A 17,026-nucleotide genomic window follows, 5' to 3' on the forward strand; every position below is an offset into this window, starting at 1 on the left:
TCCCTGAACTTCTCAATTAGATATAGTTCTGGTTAAAGTAAAAAGCTTATTAAGTAGGGGCCAGGTTGTTGAGCACCTGGTTGAGCACACATGTTACAATGTGCAAGGACCCGGGTTTGAGGCCCCGCCCCAAGGCCCAACCTGCAGAGGGAAAGCTTTGCAAAGTGGTGAAGCAGGGCTGCAGGTGTCTCTCTGTTTTTATCCCTATCTCCCCCTTCCCTATCAATTTCTGACTGTCTCTAGCCAATAAATAAGTAAAGATAGCAAAAATACATTTTAAGAGCTTATTATGTTATAATTAAGGGTAGAACATCCAAAGAAGTAATTATTCAATTTCTCCTATCCACGGCAGTCAAATAGTGTGCCACATTCTGGTCTACAGAAGTTCATGAAAGCATTTTTTAATGAAAAGAAAAGGTACACTGGTGCCTCTAGAACTAGATATACAAAGAATAATAATACACTTTTGTGTTTTTACCTGATTTTAATTTTTGTTTTTCAATAAACTTTTTTGTAAACTTTATTTTATTTGATAAAACAGAGAGAAATTGAGAGGGAAGGGGAAGTACAGAGAAGAGAGAAACAGAGAGACACCTGCACCAGTGCTTCACCACTCATGAAGCTTTTCACCTGCAGGTGGGGACTAGGGGCTTGAACCCAGACCCTTGTGTATAGCAATACATGCACTTAACCCAATGCATCACCACTTGACCCTTTATCTGCTTTTTCTAGTTTTGATTCATGATAAGGATCCCCCAACTTGAATGAATATTTTCGTCTCTTTCATCTGGGTATAAAAGTAACTTGGTTAGTACTGCTAGAAATAATCCTTTGAAATTATGATGTTTGTGGGGGCTCAGATGACACTGAGCAAACACCAATTCTCCTTGAGAGGGTTATTTATAGGTATTATATTTTTATCACATTTAATTCTGTAGGCTAGGACATTGAATGAGTACCTAATCTACACATGGTCCTGATGAAAACAACTTTCAGCCTTTAACAAAATAATGAACACAAAGAATTTTATACATGTGATAAAGTAGTCCAATTTCACGAGAGCCTAAGTGAACAGAAGGAAGAGTTACAGAAAATAATTGAGGAATGACAGTCATGGGCCTGCTCACAAAGTATGGCAAGGTCAAAGCATGTTGAAAAGTCATTGAAAAGGATTGCTATTTTGATCGGGGAACTGTCATGATATTATGTAACTCCCACTTTTTAGAAGATTACTCTGGCTACTACAGAAAGAACAGATAGTAGAGCAAAGTGGCAGCAGAGAGATCTATTTGACTATAGAAAAGAACCAATTCAGTATGACATTCAGAATATATGTTAGCAGTATAAGTACTAAAAAGCTGGAACATATTTTGAAGATGGAATTTTTAAGAATTCCTACCAGAATTGAATGCAGTCTTTTCAGCTGACAACCACAGACCCAGAAAGATGCCTGAAAAGTAGTATTCATTGAAAAAAAAAATGAATGGAGCAACATAACTGAGGTGTAAAAATTAGTGTGTGGGGCAGCTTAGGAAATGACATAGTAGATAAAGCATTGAGTTCTCAAGCATGAGGTCCCAAATTTGATCCTTGACATCGCATATGCCAGAGTGATGTTCAGGTTCCTCTCTCCCTCTCTCTCTCTCTCTCAAATATATATAATATACAGGGATCAGAAGATATCTCACTCAGTATGCCACCTGCTTTGTCCTATACACAGCTCAGGTTCAAGTTCCATTGGAGTGCCAAGGCACTGAGGAAGCTACAATGCTATAACATCCCTCTCTCTGTCTCTCTGAAGTTAAAAAAATAGAAAAGAAAAGGAGTCAGCTGTAGTTTCAGTTAAGTGTTCATGGCACAAAGCCCAAGGACTGGTATGAGGATCCCAGTTGGAGCCTCTGGCTCCATCCCCTGGCTCCCCACCTGTAGGGGAGTCGCTTCACAAGCAATGAAGCAGGTGTGCAGGTGTCTATCTTTCTCTCCCCCTCTCTGTCTTCCCCTCCTTTCTCCATTTCTCTCTGTTCTATCCAACAATGACATCAATAACAACAACAATAATAACTACAACAATAAAACAACAAGGGCAACAAAAGGGAATAAATAAATAAATATAAAAAAAGAAAAGGAATCAGCATGGAAGTGGTAAACACGTATGATAGAGGCCCCAGCGCCACAAAATAAATGTAATGATGAATAATAGCTGCAGTTCAATTCCCTAAAGTAATAAAACATGAGAGCCTATACAAGAAGGTTCATATTGTTGTTCAGTTATGCAATCAGTTATTGCCAGAAAACAAAACAAAACAAAACAAATCTACTCTGAGATATCTAGACATGTAAATCTGTCTGGATTACCCTGGAAGGAGTCTGAGCACAGCATGACATCTATCCTTCAGATTTTCCTTCTGCCCAACTGCTAGTGAAACACCTACCAGTAAACATTTACAGAGGTTAAAATGATTGTTATATTTTGTATTATTAAAATTCAACATGCCATTAAGAGCACAATTTGCTTTATAATCCTCAGGTTATAAAATTATGCTCTTCAAGTGAGACCTGGAGGCCAGATTGGTAGAAAGAGGGGAGAAAAAAAAAACTGAAGGGGCATCAAAACATTGGCAGTCCTAGCAGCTAGTGAGATTTTCCAGAACCCAAGCCAAAAAAGAACAAATTGATGAACACCAGGTGGTAGCCAAATTGCTATCACATGGGGATGAAATGTCTTCTCTGTTCTCCACACATAGGAGTTTTAGGGGAAGGGAGCTACAAAGGGTTAATAAAAGACTTGCTGCAATTGTGAATTACATTCTACTTCCTGCTTTTGGCCTAGGAAACAGTTATATATATATATATGAGATACACAATTATCCAGCACATTTTAGGGTTTAGTTTCTTCCCCTTTAAAGTTCCTACTCCAAATTTGGAAGACATATCCAATGACTTTCTCCCTGTCTGGGCAGCATAGCTTTGAGAGGAGGAAAATGTCAGATGAGGGAGGTTTAAAACCCAGGGGCGTGGGGTGGGGTGGGGTGGGGTGCGGTGGGGAATGGGGGCAGGCAATGGCTCATCCAGTTAAGAACACACTCATTACTATGCCTGAGAACCTGGGTTTGAGCCCCTACTCCCCACCTGCAAGGGGTGAGCTTCACAAGTGGTGAAGCAGGTCTGTAGGTGTCTCTCTTTCCGTCTTCCTATCTTCCTTTTCTGTGTCCTATGAAAAAAAAGGGAGGGGTGGAGGGAGAGGGAGGTTAAGGAAGGAGAGAAAGGAGAAGGAGGCAGGAAAGGTGAAAGGGCAGGAAGGGTGAAAGAGAGAGAAAGAGCCACCAGGAGTAATGGAGGCACTGAGACCCAAAAATAATCCTGGTGGCAATTAAAAGCAAACAAACAATAAATAAATAAAAACAAAAACCCAGGGGGGGTCTGTGGAAATTGACCCCAACTAAAATAAACATGATTTAGCTGAATTGTGACATGCTTGCATAAGAGATATACAATTTCACAGACTTGTGATTCATTTTTGAAAACTAGAAATGATTCTTCAAGTGCAGTACCACAATAGAGTGGTCTTAAGACTGTACTTGTTTATGAAAACTATGTAAGACAAAATATACTATTTAAAACTAGTTTTCAATTCTGTATTCTTGCAATTTGGGGTAAATACAAACTTTACCTTATAAAATAAAGCTGCTATGAATCCTAAAGATCAATCTGACCTCCAATAATTATTCCACTTAAAAAAAAAAAAAAAGCTGAGTCAGGCAGTAGCTTAAGCGCACATGGCACAAAGTCCAAGGACCCGCATAAGGATTCCGGTTCAAGCCCCCAGCTCCCCACCTGCAGGGGAGTCGCTTCACAAGCGGTGAAGCAGGTCTGCAGGTGTCTATCTTTCTCTCCCTTCTCTGTCTTCCCCTCCTCTCTCCATTTCTCTCTGTCCTATCTAACAACGATGACATCAACAGTAATAACAACAAGTGCAACAAAATGGAAAACAAATAAATATAAAACAATTTTTAAAAAATCTTTTAAAAAAGCAGAACTCAAGACTCTCGATTTTTCCCACCTAGAACTATAAGCATTAGTATAGTTCATTCATTTCTATTCAGTTATATACTCTCTTAACTAACACAAAAGGTTTTTCTACATTCTCTGCTTGTGAGGTTGTACCAAAAAAGGCTACTGTATAAATTTTTGTTACTGTAGAAAGCACCAAGTACTCAAGCTAATTTAATAATCAGGTAATTAAATGGCTTTAACTTTTATGAGCCATTGTATTTTTAATTATGCCAAAGTTAATTTGCTTTCTGTGATCTTGAATAACAAAGGTCTTCCGCAGATAATTAAAAGGCAATTAAACTAAACTGATCAGAATTAAGATCTGCTACAGTACATATACTCCAACAGAGGTGACCATAAGTAGAAGGCCTACTCTCAAGACAACTAGAAAGAATCACAGAATGTCAAACAACTCTTGAGGTTTTTTTTTTTTTAATTAATAATTTGGATAGATTTTAATCACCACAGTTGCTCTTTAATGTATCAATTTTCCCTTGTTCATTAAATAACTATGTATGTATCTCTTTTAAAAAGATGAAAGCATACTTTTTTTTTCAGGAAGGTGACTTAGGGTACAGGGTAGGATTTGTACATGCAAAGTTCCAAATTCAACTCCCAGTTATGCAGAGGTCAGTGCAGATGCTCAGGTCTTACTTCCTGTCTCTCACTCACTAAATAAATAAATACATAAATCTTTAAAACAGTAATTTTGAGTGCCCCCTCTCAGCAAGCCATTATTTCTTTGTAGGTGGTAAGAAAAGATAGATTCAAACTTACTATAAGAAAATAATTAATATGATGGACAGTGAAGAGAATTAGCATTGATTATCTAGTTTCTAGGACACTAACAATGGAAAAGATTTAGATAAATACTGGAAAAGATTTGGATTAAATACAAAGAGAAATGATGTTAACATGTAATATATGTAGTTCAAGTTATGATCTGGATTTTTAGAAAATGCTGTCTTATTTAGTTTGAAAATGAGAAAAGGTATGATTTGAATATTTTAGTGATGAGTAAGAACAGTAACAATAGAAATAATAATATATTGAAGGTATACTGTGACAGACAGATAATATTAACACATTTATTCCTTATAGTTGTGCTAGGTTGTCAGAGAATTCTATTGTTTTTCTTCTTTAGAGAAGAAAAATGGATGTACATACTAGGAAAAGCAAGTATTTAATATTATATCTCAAATGTATGTCCCCTTTAGAAACCTCTACTGACCTGCTTTATCAGAAGAAAGCTAAAACATCTGGAAGTTACCGTTTTAGTTTTTAAACTGGTAAACGAGAAAGAAATGAATGATAAAATAGAGGAAATGTGATGTTAAGAAGAAAGTGTTATCATCCCAAAGCAAAAAAATAGTTGAGGAAGGAAACCGAAGACTTAGTCATACATTTCCCACAAAACACAAGAAAAAAAGGTTCAAAGGGACAGGAGGCACACACATTAAGAATGAGATTGCAATCAGAAAATATGAAAAGAAAGATGAATACTATGAGATGGGAGGTGTTACAAAAATAAAACTAAATTGACAATAAGGGTATTAAGTAACACCCAGTCCAGACTTAAAAAAAAAAAAGAAAGAAAGAAAGAAGAAAAGAAAAGAAAAAAAAAGGAAAGAAAAGAAAAGGGACTGGGTGGTGGCGCACCTGGTTGAGCGCATGTATTACAATACGCAAGGACACAGGTTCAAGCCCCCGGTCCCCATCTGCAGGGGGAAAGCTTTGCGAGTGGTGAAGCAGTGCTGCAGATGTCTTTCTGTCTCTCGCCCTATCAACCCTTTCCCTCTTGATTTCTGGCTGTCCTTATCCAATAAATAAAGATAAAAAAAAAAAAAGAAAGAAAAGAGAAACTAAATAACTACATGGGAGCTCCAGTGAGATAAAACTTTGTGATCAGATTTTTTAAAAAAATTCATAATGAAAGAAAGCTTGGGAGTCAGGCAGTAGTGCAGCGGGTTAAGTGCACATGGCGTGAAGCACAATGACCAGCATAATGATCCCTGTTCCAGCCCTGGCTTCCCAACTGCAGGGTGTCGCTTCACAAGCGGTGAAGCAGGTCTGCAGCTGTCTATCTTTCTCTCCCCTGTCTTCCCCTCCTCTCTCCATTTCTTTCTGTCCTAACAACGACGACATCAATAATAACTATAACAACAATAAAACAAGTCCAACATAAGGGAAAAACAACAAAAAAAATTAATTAATTAATTAATTAATTAAAAGAAAAAAAAAGAAAGCTTATGGGAAAAATGATGAGAACAAAAGTTTTGTCAAGGAAGATAGAACTATTGCATGAAGCAGCATCTGAAACTGCACCTGGCACACAGCAAATACTACATAAAAAGGCATATACTGAGTACTGAGCATTGACTGACAAATCACAAGACAATCAATTCCTTTTCACTTTTTATGAAGGACAACAATGAGGCACTGAAAGCAAGTGTGAAAGTTTCTAGTCACTATATAATACAAGCATCCAACAATAGACCTAGAATTAACCAAGGAGATGAAGCAAACTACAGTTATGCTAAACAAAACATGGGTCACTCCTGGGTCCATACTCCCAGAGGGACAAAGAATAGGAAAGCTATCAGGGGAGGTGATGGGATATGGAGTTCTGGTGGTGGGAACTGTGTGGAGTTTTACCCCTTATCCTATGGTCTTGTCAATGTTTCCCTTTTATAAATAAATTTTTTTAAAAAGCTGAGTAATATTCAAAAAATGGATCACACCACAAAAAAATAGGAAAAGTGTTTCTGGATTAAATATGGATTGCATTAACTCAATTTTCAAAAGAACGATTTTGAAAAAAGTGGATTCTAGAAACTAATGGCCAGCAAAATTCTACCACTAATCATGAAGCACATGCTTTGAGAAGCAGTAGAAAGGAAAGCAGTAATTACTAACAAATGTCAAATTTAGTAATCCTTTTTCTATGTTAATATTGGAAGACTGACACAGAAAGGGAAAGTAACGAACACTGTAGTAGCCAATGGAAAAGTCACAGATGGATAGAAATGGATTCATTCTAATCACCAATCAATGTCAAATGACATTTCTCTGCTTTGTGTAAATAGAGTGATGATTTGGGCTTATTTCTATTCAAAAGTTTTTCTCCAATAAAGACTTAGAAGAAAACCAAAGACATAAAAGGCAAACTAGTCACATCTGTTTCTAACATAAAAGAGAAGAAAATTAAGACAGTGGATGCCAAACTGAAAATCAAAGAAAGAAATTAATAGATAATGATAATTGGACAAAAGTTAACAAAAACTTGTAAGGTACAGGACTACCACTGGAACTACATTTTATTCAGATAATTAACAATCTCTGTAATCCTATCTCAGCACTCAGCCAGTTAATTTTATTTCTACCAGTTAGTTATTTAATCCATTCACAAAATTAGTAATTAATGCATCTCCAGATCCCCTTCTAAACAATTCCACAAAAAAAATACTTTCACGGTATAAACTCCAAAATCATCTACCTACTAAGTCTTAAATTTGAAGTAGACATACTGTCTATTATGTTAAAATGGTGTGTACAATTTAGACAAAATTATCACAGTCAAGAAAATCCTATCACAGTAGCACTGTAATGGTCATGCTTATATTTTTGTTATTCTGGCTCCAGAAGTTCACTGGAGCTTCAAACGTGCACAATTCCAGTGTTCTTGGTAAACTTTTTTTTTTTCTAGATAGTGAGAAAACGACAGAGGAAGAGATAGAAAGAGGAAGAGAGGTACCACAATACTACCTCACTGTTTGTGAAGCTTCCCCCTCACCTGGTGCTTCCATGTGGTGACTGGGGTCTTAAACCTGGGTTTTTGCGTAGGGTAAAAATGCACTCTGCTGGATGAGTTGTCTCCCAGTACCACACCTAAACTTATTTTTACTTAGTATGTCTACTTTCTTCTTATTTGTTTTGTTTTATTATTGGATAAAAACAAAGAAATTGAGAGGAGAGGGGGGAAATAGAGAGGGAAAGAGACAAAGAGATGATGACCAGGGAATTGAACCTGCATTCATGTGCACTGTAATATGAGCACCTACCCTGGTGCTCCACTATCTGACCCCCTGGATACCTGCTTTCTAGTAATATTCATAATTAATTATAATGAAGAATTACATGGTTATAAATTGTTTTCCCTCACTTCACAAGCGGTGAAGCAGGTCTGCAGGTGTCTGTCTTTCTCTCCCCCTCTCTGTCTCCCTCTCTCCATTTCTCTCTGTCCTATCCAATAATAATGACATCAATAACAACAACAATAAAAAAAACAAGGGCAACAAAAGTGAATAAATAAATAAATAAATTCTGAAAACACCTAGAATTGCCAAAACCATCTTAAGGAAAAGAAACAGAAATGGAGGCATCACACTCCCAGAACTTAAACTATATTATAAAGCCATCATCATCAAAACAGCATGGTACTGGAACAAAAATAGGCACACAGACCAGTGGAACAGAATTGAAAGCCCAGAAGTAAATCCCAACACCTATGGGCATCTAATCTTTGATAAGGGGGCCCAAAGGATTAAATGGAAAAAGGAGGCTCTCTTCAATAAATGGTGCTGTGAAAACTGGGTTGAAACATGCAGAAGAATGAAATTGAACCACTTTATCTCACCAGAGACAAAAATCAACTCCAAATGGATCAAAGACCTAGATGTCAGACCAGAAACAATCAAATACTTAGAGGAAAACATTGGTAAAACACTTTCCCACCTACACCTCAAGGACATCTTTGATGAATCAAACCCAATTGCAAGGAAGACTAAAGCAGAAACAAACCAATGGGACTACATCAAATTGAAAAGCTTCTGCACAGCCAAAGAAACTATTAAACGAACAGAGAGACCCCTCACAGAATGGGAGAAGATCTTCACATGCCAGACATCAGACAAGAAACTAATCACCAAAATATATAAAGAGCTCAGCAAACTTAGCACCAAAAAAGCAAATGACCCCATCCAAAAATGGGCAGAGGATATGAACAAAACATTCACCACAGAGGAGATCCAAAAGGCTAACAACATATGAAAAACTGCTCTAGGTCACTGATTGTCAGAGAAATGCAAATTAAGACAACACTAAGATACCACCTCACTCCTGTAAGAATGGCATACATCAAAAAGGACAGCAGCAACAAATGTTGGAGAGGATGTGGGGACAGAGGAACCCTTTTACATTGCTGGTGGGAATGTAAATTGGTACAGCCTCTGTGGAGAGCAGTCTGGAAAACTCTCAGAAGGCTAGACATGGACCTTCCTTATGATCCAGTAATTCCTCTCCTGGGGTTATACCCCAAGGACTCCATAACACCCAACCAAAAAGAGGTGTGTACTCCTATGTTCATAGCAGCACAATTCATAATAGCTATAACCTGGAAGCAACCCAGGTGCCCAACAACAGATGAGTGGCTGAGAAAGCTGTGGTATATATACACAATGGAATACTATGCAGCTATCAAAAACAATGAACCCACCTTCTCTGACCCATCTTGGACAGAGCTAGAAGGAATTATGTTAAGTGAACTAAGTCAGAAAGATAAAGATGAGTATGGGATGATCCCACTCATCAACAGAAGTTGACTAAGAAGATCTGAAAGGGAAACTAAAAGCAGGACCTGATCAAATTGTAAGTAGGGCACCAAAGTAAAAACCCAGTGGTGAGGGGTAGACATGCAGCTTCCTGGGCCAGTGGGGGGTGGGAGTCGGCGGGAGGGACGGGTCACAGTCCTTTGGTGGTGGGAATGGTGTTTATGTACACTCCTAGCAAAATGTAGACATATAAATCAGTAATTAATTAATATGAGAGGGGGAAAATCAATTGTATGTCTCAAAGTTTCTCAAAACACAAACTGAATCTTTTTAATATATAGGCTGTGTATTTGATATGCGGACTTTCTCAATAGCCTAGACCAAGTAGATTAGAAGCATCCAATAGCACAGCTATATACAAGATACTGGATACTGTACAGCAAACCATAACAAAAGGACTTTTCATAGTTAACCCAGTTAACAAATAATGTGATGATAACATTAACTATCGATTGTCTTTTTGAACCCTAAGACAACAGGAACCTCACATCTCCACTATAGAGCCCCTACTTCCCCCAGTCCTGGAACCCTTGGATAGGGCCCACTTTCCCGTATGCATCTCCCAATCCAAACCAAACAATATTGCATACGCCGATCACAACCTAACCAACGCAACGATTGCCACCTTAACATGCTTCACCTCAGACTGTGTCCAGAGACTTCACGTGTGGAATGACAACCCTTCAGCTTCATTACTCGGGTGAGACCTTTCCTTTTATAGTACACTCTAATTTCATCTCAGGTAGTTCACTTTCTAACAAAGTTCCATAACCTAGATATACACCAGTTTCTGTGAGAGAGAGCTTATGTGCACACGTATCCATAAACTACTGCAAAATATATACCTGAAAGCAGAAGTACACTAGAGTTTGCAGTGAGTACCCCCCTAACTCTTCCTCTCCACTATTCCAAGCTTGGGATCCATGATTGCTCAACAATTTGTTTGGCTTCGTACGTTAACTCTCTTTTCAATCACCAGGTTCCAGATGCCACCAGGATGCTGGCCAGGCTTCCCTGGATTGAAGACCCCACCAATGTGTCCTGGAGCTCAGCTTCCCCAGAGACACACCTTACTAGGGAAAGAGAGAGGCAGACTGGGAGTATGGACCAACCAGTCAACGCCCATGTTCAGCGGTGAAGCAATTACAGAAGCCAGACCTTCTACCTTCTGCAACCTTCAATGACCCTGGGTCCATGCTCCCAGAGGGGTAGAGAATGGGAAAGCTATCATGGGAGGGGGTGGGTTATGGAGATTGGGTGGTGGGAATTGTGTGGAGTTGTACCCCTCCTACCTTATGTTTTTGTTCATTAATCCTTTCTTAAATAAAAAATTAAAATAAAAAAAGAATTATGATGACTAGAAAAATAAATAAATAAATAAATAAATAAATTGCGTTCCCAATCATCTATGATCCAAATATGTTTGCCTTAGTTTCTCTTGAATGGAGTGAGCCAGACTGTGACCAAGTTTAATATACTTCCAAACTCAATAGACTTCAACATTTTAAAATAGTAAATATACCAAAGAAGTTAATTTATACTTACATTACACAGTCATAGTTTGGTAGTATCTCAGAACTAATAGGGCTATTATGAGACCCAGCAATTCTATTCCTAGTTATAGACCCAAGAGAATTGAAAAGTAGAGACTCAAACAGTTGTACTCAAATATTTACTGCAACACTATTGACAGTATTTAAAAATGTTCAATAAAAAGAAGTATTCAGGGAGTCGGGCTGTAGCGCAGCGGGTTAAGCGCAGGTGGCGCAAACCACAAGGACCGGCATAAGGATCCCAGTTCGAACCCCGGCTCCCCACCTACAGGGGAGTTGCTTCACAGGCGGTGAAGCAGGTCTGCAGGTGTCTATCTTTCTCTCCTCTTCTCTGTCTTCCCCTCCTCTCTCCATTTCTCTCTGTCCTATCCAACAACGACAACAACAATAATAACTACAACAATAAAACAACAAGGGAAACAAAAGGGAATAAATAAATAAAAAATAAATATTTTTTTAAAAAGTATTCATCAGTAGATATAATAATAATAGAATAATCAAAATACAGTATATAAACAACTGACTCTTACTGTCATAAAAAAAAGTTCTGCTATAATGTGGATGAAACTTCAAAACATTACATTAAAAAGTAACCACTAATGGAAAATATTGCATGACTCCACTTATATGAACTATCTAGACCAGACAAATTCATAAATACATAGATTAGATTAGAGGTTAGCAGAGGCTAGGAGAAAAAAAAGTTATTGTTTAATGCTTAGTTTTAAAAGAAATAGACAAAAAAAGTTCGAGTAGCTTTTGGTGATAGTTATACAACATTTGAAGTATACCTTGTGCCACTAAATTGTATACCTAAAATGGAAAAATGAAAATTCCACAGCTTATTTTTATCCCAATAAAAATCTTAGACTTTAAAATAAATTAACATAAGGAAGCTTAGATAGTCTGTGACCCCAAGAAAATATCAGTCACACTAATTTTCACTTTCTTCATCTATATAATTATAATAAAATCAATTCCTGAGCATTTGCCTAGAACTCATTAGAGAAACATAAAATTCTATATATGAGCAAAGTCTATTTGATAAATTTAAGATTCTTCAATATAGGAATATGCATGTTGGGCTCCAAGCAAGCACTATCTACACGAGAGTCAGTATCATGGCCATTGACTTTTCAAGTGTACTTTACCTATGGTGAAGCCACCCCTACTATAAAGATGGATAAGGTCTTAGTACACTGCCCAGTGAAAATATTACTACTTGAAAAGACTATATTTTGTATGATTCAAAATATTTTTAAATTTATTTATTTGTTCCCTTTTGTTGCCCTTGTTTTTTATTGTTGTTGTAGTTATTATTGTTGTTATTTATGTCATCATTGTTGGATAGGACAGAGAGAAATGGAGAGAGGAGGGGAAGACAGAGAGTGAGAGAAAGATAGACATCTGTAGACCTGCTTCACCGCTTGTGAAGCAACTCCCCTGCAAGTGGGGAGCTGGGAGCTCGAACCGGGACCCTTAACCCCACTCCTTGCGTTTTGTGCCACGTGCGCTTAACCTGCTGGGCTACCACCTGACACCCTGATTCAAACTATTTGATATCTTGGTAAGAACAAAACTGGAAAGACAGCAAAAGTATCAGTGGTTTGCTAGAGATAAAAAGGGAAGAAGAGATGATGTGTGAGTCTACAATAGTGGACATACATCATTATAAACTGTCTAAACATATAGAATGCACAACATTTTAAAAGAATGGGGACCTGGGCGGTAGTGCAGGGAGTTAAGTGCACAGAGTACAAAAAAGGATGGATGTATAGTGGCCAGGCAGTGGTGCACCTGGTTAAGTGTATACATTACAATGCACAAGGATGCAGGTTCAAGCCCCTGATCTCTACCTACAGGGGGCAAGCTTCACAAGTGGTGAAACAGGGCTACAGGTGGTCTTTCTATGTCTATCCTTCTCTATCTCCCCCTCCCTTCTCAATTCCTGTCTCTATACAATAATAAATAAAACTATTCTTTTTTTTTCTTTATTGGGGGATCAATGGTTTACAGTCTACAGTGAAATGCAATAATTTGTACATGCAGAATATTTCCACATAACAATACAACCCCACTAGGTCCTCCTCTGCCATCATATTCCAGGACCTGAACCCTCCCTCCCACTCTAGAGTCTTTTACTTTAGCACAATATACCAACTCCAGTCCAAGTTCTGCTTAGTGTTTTCCCTTCTTATCTTGTTTCTCAACTTCTGTCTATGAGTGAGATCATCCCATATTCATCCTTTTGCTTCTGACTTATCTCAGTTAATATGATTTCTTCAAGCTCCATCCAAGATAGGGTAAAGAAAGTGAATTCACCACTTTTAATAGCTGAGTAGTATACATTGTGTATATATATCACAACTTACCACTCATATGTTGTTGGACACCTGGGCTGCTTCCAGGTTTTGACTATTAAAAATTGTGCTGCTATGAACATAGGTATACACAAATCTATAAAACTATTTTTAAAAAAATATGGATGCAGTATATTAACTTCAGTTCTTCTAATCTTACTGACAAAAATAGTTATAATATATATTTTAATATATGTGGTATCTATTTTACAATGTGGCTATTTCTTAGAAAATTCTACAATTATCTCACTTTGGAAAGAAGGAAAAGGAAAAGACCACTAAGGATACATTAGCCTTATTACCAATGACTACTAATAGTTTAAATGCAGCAAGCACTGATAGGAAATACTTTACATTTATTTACTTATTTGCTTCCAGGGTTATTGCTGGGGCTCTGTGCCTGCACTATGAATCCACTGCTCTTGGAGGCTATTTTTTTCCCGTTTGTTGCCCTTGTTGTTTAAGGTTGTTGTAGTTATTGTTGTTATTGCTTCATTGTTGTTGGATAGGACAGAAAGAAATGGAGAGAGGAGGGGAAGACAGAGGGGAATAAAGAAAGACAGACACATGCAGACCTGCTTCACCACCTGTGAAGCGACTCCCCTGCAGGTGGGGAGCCAGGGGCTGAACCAAGACCTTTACACCACCGGTCCTTGTGCTTTGCGCCATGTGCGCTTAACCCGTTGCGCTACCACCCGACCCCCACTTTACATTTATGGATTCACTTGGTCTCTCCCAACATCGTGATTCAGAACTGCTGATTATTCCCATTAGTTTAATGTTCTGACCAAGGACCGTTAGAGTAATTTATTACTTTTTAAAACAACGGTACCTTGAGTAAAAAAAAAAAAAAAACTCACTTGGATAGTGAGCCTGCTTTACCTCTCACATGACCCCAGTTAGAGCCCAAACACCACCATGCTAATAGAGGAAACTTCAGTGCTGTGATATACATACATACATACATACATACATACATATCTTTCTCCCTCTCCTTCTATCTCAAAATGTTGGTCCAGGAGTGAAGATTCTATGACAACAAAACAAACAAACTGCTACAATCCAAAATTAGAAAGATTAGTCTAACACTTTGTAAGTCACAGGAGAATGATATACTCAGCCATCACCATAGTTAGAAATGTAGTAGTATAAAAGAGATCAAGTAACACTAAGATGTACAGTAAAAATATTTGAGCTTATTAACATTTTGAAGTGGTGCACTTGGCTGAGTACACCAGCTACAATGCACAAGGACCCAGGTTTGAGCCCCTGATCCCCTCCTACAGGGGGATAGTTTTACAAATGGTGAATCAGTGTTGTAGTTGTCTCTCTGTCTCTCTCCCTATCACCCCCTTCCCTCTCAATTTCTGGCTGTTTCTAACCAATAAATAAAGATAATAAAATCAAAAAGTCATTTGTAATATTTTGAAGTGATCTTCAGGAGCCAACAAAATCATTTGAGGGTCATTTTCTTTTAAAATACTATTATAAAAGTAGTCAACTTTTGCAGAACCTCACATGAGCAAATTAAAAATACAGAACAACACAAGGAAAGATCTATTTCCTGCTAGTCAGCATTATTCTATGGCTGCAGCTAAAAAGCTGAAATTTTACCTTGCAATTATTGCTGTCCCCTTTCTACATGCCCTTACAGATTAGCTGATAGCCCACAACTTCCTTAATTGTAAATGTAGGTGAATTTAAAGATGATATATGTAAAACCTCATTCACCATCAGGATAAAAGTGCATACCTCGTTCAAATTTTAACCGCTGATAAAGCTGAAACTGATCCACAGGCACCAAACAGGCAATCTGAAACCAGAGACAGTAAAAAGATGAGATTTCAGTTATCACAGATCATCAAGCTAACAAACAGTCTTTTATGACCTCTCCTTGACAGCTATGATCTCTACTAGCTGCTTGCAAAATTCTTTTTCTCCATACTGTTGATAAGGTAAACATGTTGCAATTCTCAAATTATCCCCGTCTTATCAGAAGTAGAAGTTGATGCTATAGCACTAGTTACAGAATTCACTGATGGCTTTACTTTTTATCAGCATCCAGATAACCAAATATTTGGACTTAAATTATTTTTTTATATTTATTTATTTTCCCTTTTGTTGCCCTTGTCGGTTTTTATTGTTGTTGTAGTTATTATTGTTGTTGTTGTTGATGTCATCGTTGTTAGATAGGACAGAGAGAAATGGAGAGAAGAAGGGAAGACAGAGAGGGGGAGAGAAAGACAGACCTGCTTCACTGCATTTGAAGCAACTCCCCTACAGGTGGGGAGCCGGGGACTTGAACCGGGATTCTTAAGCCGGTCCTTGCGCTTTGCGCCACCTGTGCTTAACCCGCTGTGCTACTGCCAGACTCTCTTGGACTTAAATTATTTTTGCACAGGAAGGAAAGATGATTGTTGAGTCATTTAAGAATTTATAAATGATTATAGTTCTTGCTTAAGAAATACAACACAAAACAATTGTCTCTTCTGGCAAAAGTCACTTTATAGAGTCTTTAGTTATCATGCATTGCCATTCATGCTCGGGAAGAAAAGAATTGCCTAAGATATCTCTCCTAACCTAGACTGCACATATCCACTTCAGATGGTAATATGAACAAAAAGGTTTACCAGTAAACAGTGATGACTCATATCGAAGCAAATGACATTTCAGATTAATCATTTTTAAATGGCATTTAAAGACAGATGCAAGAAAAGCTATCTGCTTTTAAGCTGGCATTCTAAAAATACTAATTCCACTGACGTCAATATGTAAGCCTATTAAAAGAATTATAACTGAGAAAGCCGAAGGATTTTGTATTGGGCTTCTAAAAATTCAGAAAGTTGATAAAGGACATGGTCTTAACCTTGGCAATTCCAATTCTAAAGTATTACATAATTTTGGTACAATATATATCTAAGTGGAAGTTCTTGCAACTAATGGAAGGAAATATGCCTTGAAAAAAACTGGACTATAAGCACAATGTTGCTAAACTGTAGTTTAAGAATATATTACACAGGAGTCGGGTGATAGCGCAGCGGGTTAAGCACACATGATGTGAAGTGCAAGGATTGGTGCAAGGATCCTGGTTCCAGCCCCCGGTTCCCCATCTGCAAGTGTGTCTCTCACAAATGATGAAGCAGGTGTGCTGGTGTCTTTCTCTCCCACTCTCTGCCTTCCCCTCCTCTCTGTATTTCTCTCTGTCATAGCCAGCAATAACAACAATAACAAGGGCGACAAAAATGGGGGAAAGGGCCTCCAGAAGCAGTGCATTCTTAGTGTAGGCACCAAGCCCCAGCGATAACCCTGGAGGCAAAAAATTTTAAAAGACTGTATTACACTTTTTTAAAGTATTCAAAATCTCTAGTCCTCTCTATCACACACAAAAAGTTCCACTTGTTTATTTTGAAAATGAATACACCAATTTAGGTAAAATGTGGAGAAAGCTGTA

The 17,026-nt window shown here is 37.8% G+C and overlaps 1 protein-coding gene across 3 annotated transcripts in view; it reads right to left on the reverse strand.

Annotated features, from left to right (window-relative positions):
- Positions 1-17,026, reverse strand: part of RNF144B (ring finger protein 144B) — a 248,435-nt gene that overhangs the window by 21,401 nt on the left and 210,008 nt on the right. For all 3 annotated transcript variants that reach the window (XM_060189308.1, XM_060189307.1, XM_060189309.1), the window contains one exon: positions 15,328-15,388. In XM_060189308.1, the coding sequence (XP_060045291.1) occupies positions 15,328-15,388 (61 nt within the window). The remainder of the gene's footprint in view (positions 1-15,327; positions 15,389-17,026) is intronic.

This window comes from Erinaceus europaeus, chromosome 4 (assembly GCF_950295315.1).
Source record: "Erinaceus europaeus chromosome 4, mEriEur2.1, whole genome shotgun sequence".
In the NCBI taxonomy this organism is placed as follows: domain Eukaryota; kingdom Metazoa; phylum Chordata; class Mammalia; order Eulipotyphla; family Erinaceidae; genus Erinaceus; species Erinaceus europaeus.